Source organism: Tupaia chinensis, unplaced genomic scaffold (assembly GCF_000334495.1).
Source record: "Tupaia chinensis unplaced genomic scaffold, TupChi_1.0 Scaffold000670_1, whole genome shotgun sequence".
NCBI classification, from domain to species: Eukaryota; Metazoa; Chordata; class Mammalia; order Scandentia; family Tupaiidae; genus Tupaia; species Tupaia belangeri.
The window spans coordinates 734,146-735,229 of record NW_006160192.1 but is presented as its reverse complement, the minus strand read 5'-3'; the positions used below and the strand labels follow the sequence as shown (position 1 = coordinate 735,229).

At 33.2% G+C, this 1,084-nt stretch overlaps 1 protein-coding gene across 1 annotated transcript in view; it reads right to left on the bottom strand.

The window, feature by feature from the left end:
- OTOL1 (otolin 1) overlaps positions 1-257 on the bottom strand; it is an 11,457-nt gene extending 11,200 nt beyond the window's left edge. Inside the window, exon 1 of the mRNA XM_006159961.1 lies at positions 16-257. Coding sequence (XP_006160023.1) covers positions 16-257 — 242 coding nt within the window. The remainder of the gene's footprint in view (positions 1-15) is intronic.
- Positions 258-1,084: the final 827 nt, after the last annotated feature.

Here is a 1,084-nt window from a genome sequence, read left to right as displayed (position 1 = left end):
TTTTCAAGGGAAAAGAGAGTAGCCGTGTCAGTGGCAGAGTCCAGGGCCACGGGGCGGAGGGTTGGTTCGGCCATTTCTGTGAAGGGGGTTTCCTCTTCACCTGGAGATGGACCACTGGATGGCTTCAGACCTTTTAGTATGTCTTTTCCCTCCGATTTCTTCGTAAACTTGTTAAATGGTGTGGTCTTTGCTATTGTGTCTACACCAGTGACAGCTAAAATAATTAAAAAGGCACAAAGCCAAGAAAACATCCACATATTTGAGGCTAGAAGGAACATATAAGAGAAAAATATATGCATATTACATGAGGTCTAGATGAAAAGGCTAAGTGATATAAATATATATTTACACAATATGCAAGAAATACATACACATAGGAACTATAAGAATGAACAGTATGCATAATATAGGTGATACATTTTTGCTATATTTACATGTAAATTTGTGCTTGAACCATGACAGAATTTGTTATTTACTTAAAGTGTTTATGGTAAGAAACACTTTTCTTCAATTCTCCTCTCTGGTTGTTCTGTCAGTGTTACAGTTTCTAAAATATTGTTCTCAATCATTCAAATTATCTTGCCAAATAGCAAACATGATCTATAATAAATGTAACATGACTTAATAGCTCACATACTCTGTGAAAAACAAATACATATCATTTCCTGACTGACCTCACTCAGATTTATGGAAATCAAATATATTTGTATTAGAGGAAGATGAAAAATATTGAGCTGAATAGTTTATTCCCGCAAACTCAATTATTTCAAGAAAAATTACTGGTTGATAAACTCCTTAAATTTACTAGAGATAATGTTCCTGTTGTGAGAACAATCTTTTAGAATCTATCGTAATAAATGGAAAGAGAGGCAATAAAAAAAATCATAAATTTGAATATATGCTCTATCCTTAGATTCTTCACATGCCATTTAACTCTCCAACTCTCTGTCTTATCATTTGTAAAGGTTTTCTGAAAACTCACATTTATCCTGATATTACTGTAATGGGGCAAAGTGTGGTTATTCTTATTAAGGCTTTTATCAATGTCCGAAGTAAAATGATATAAAGTTCCTAATAAAGTGAA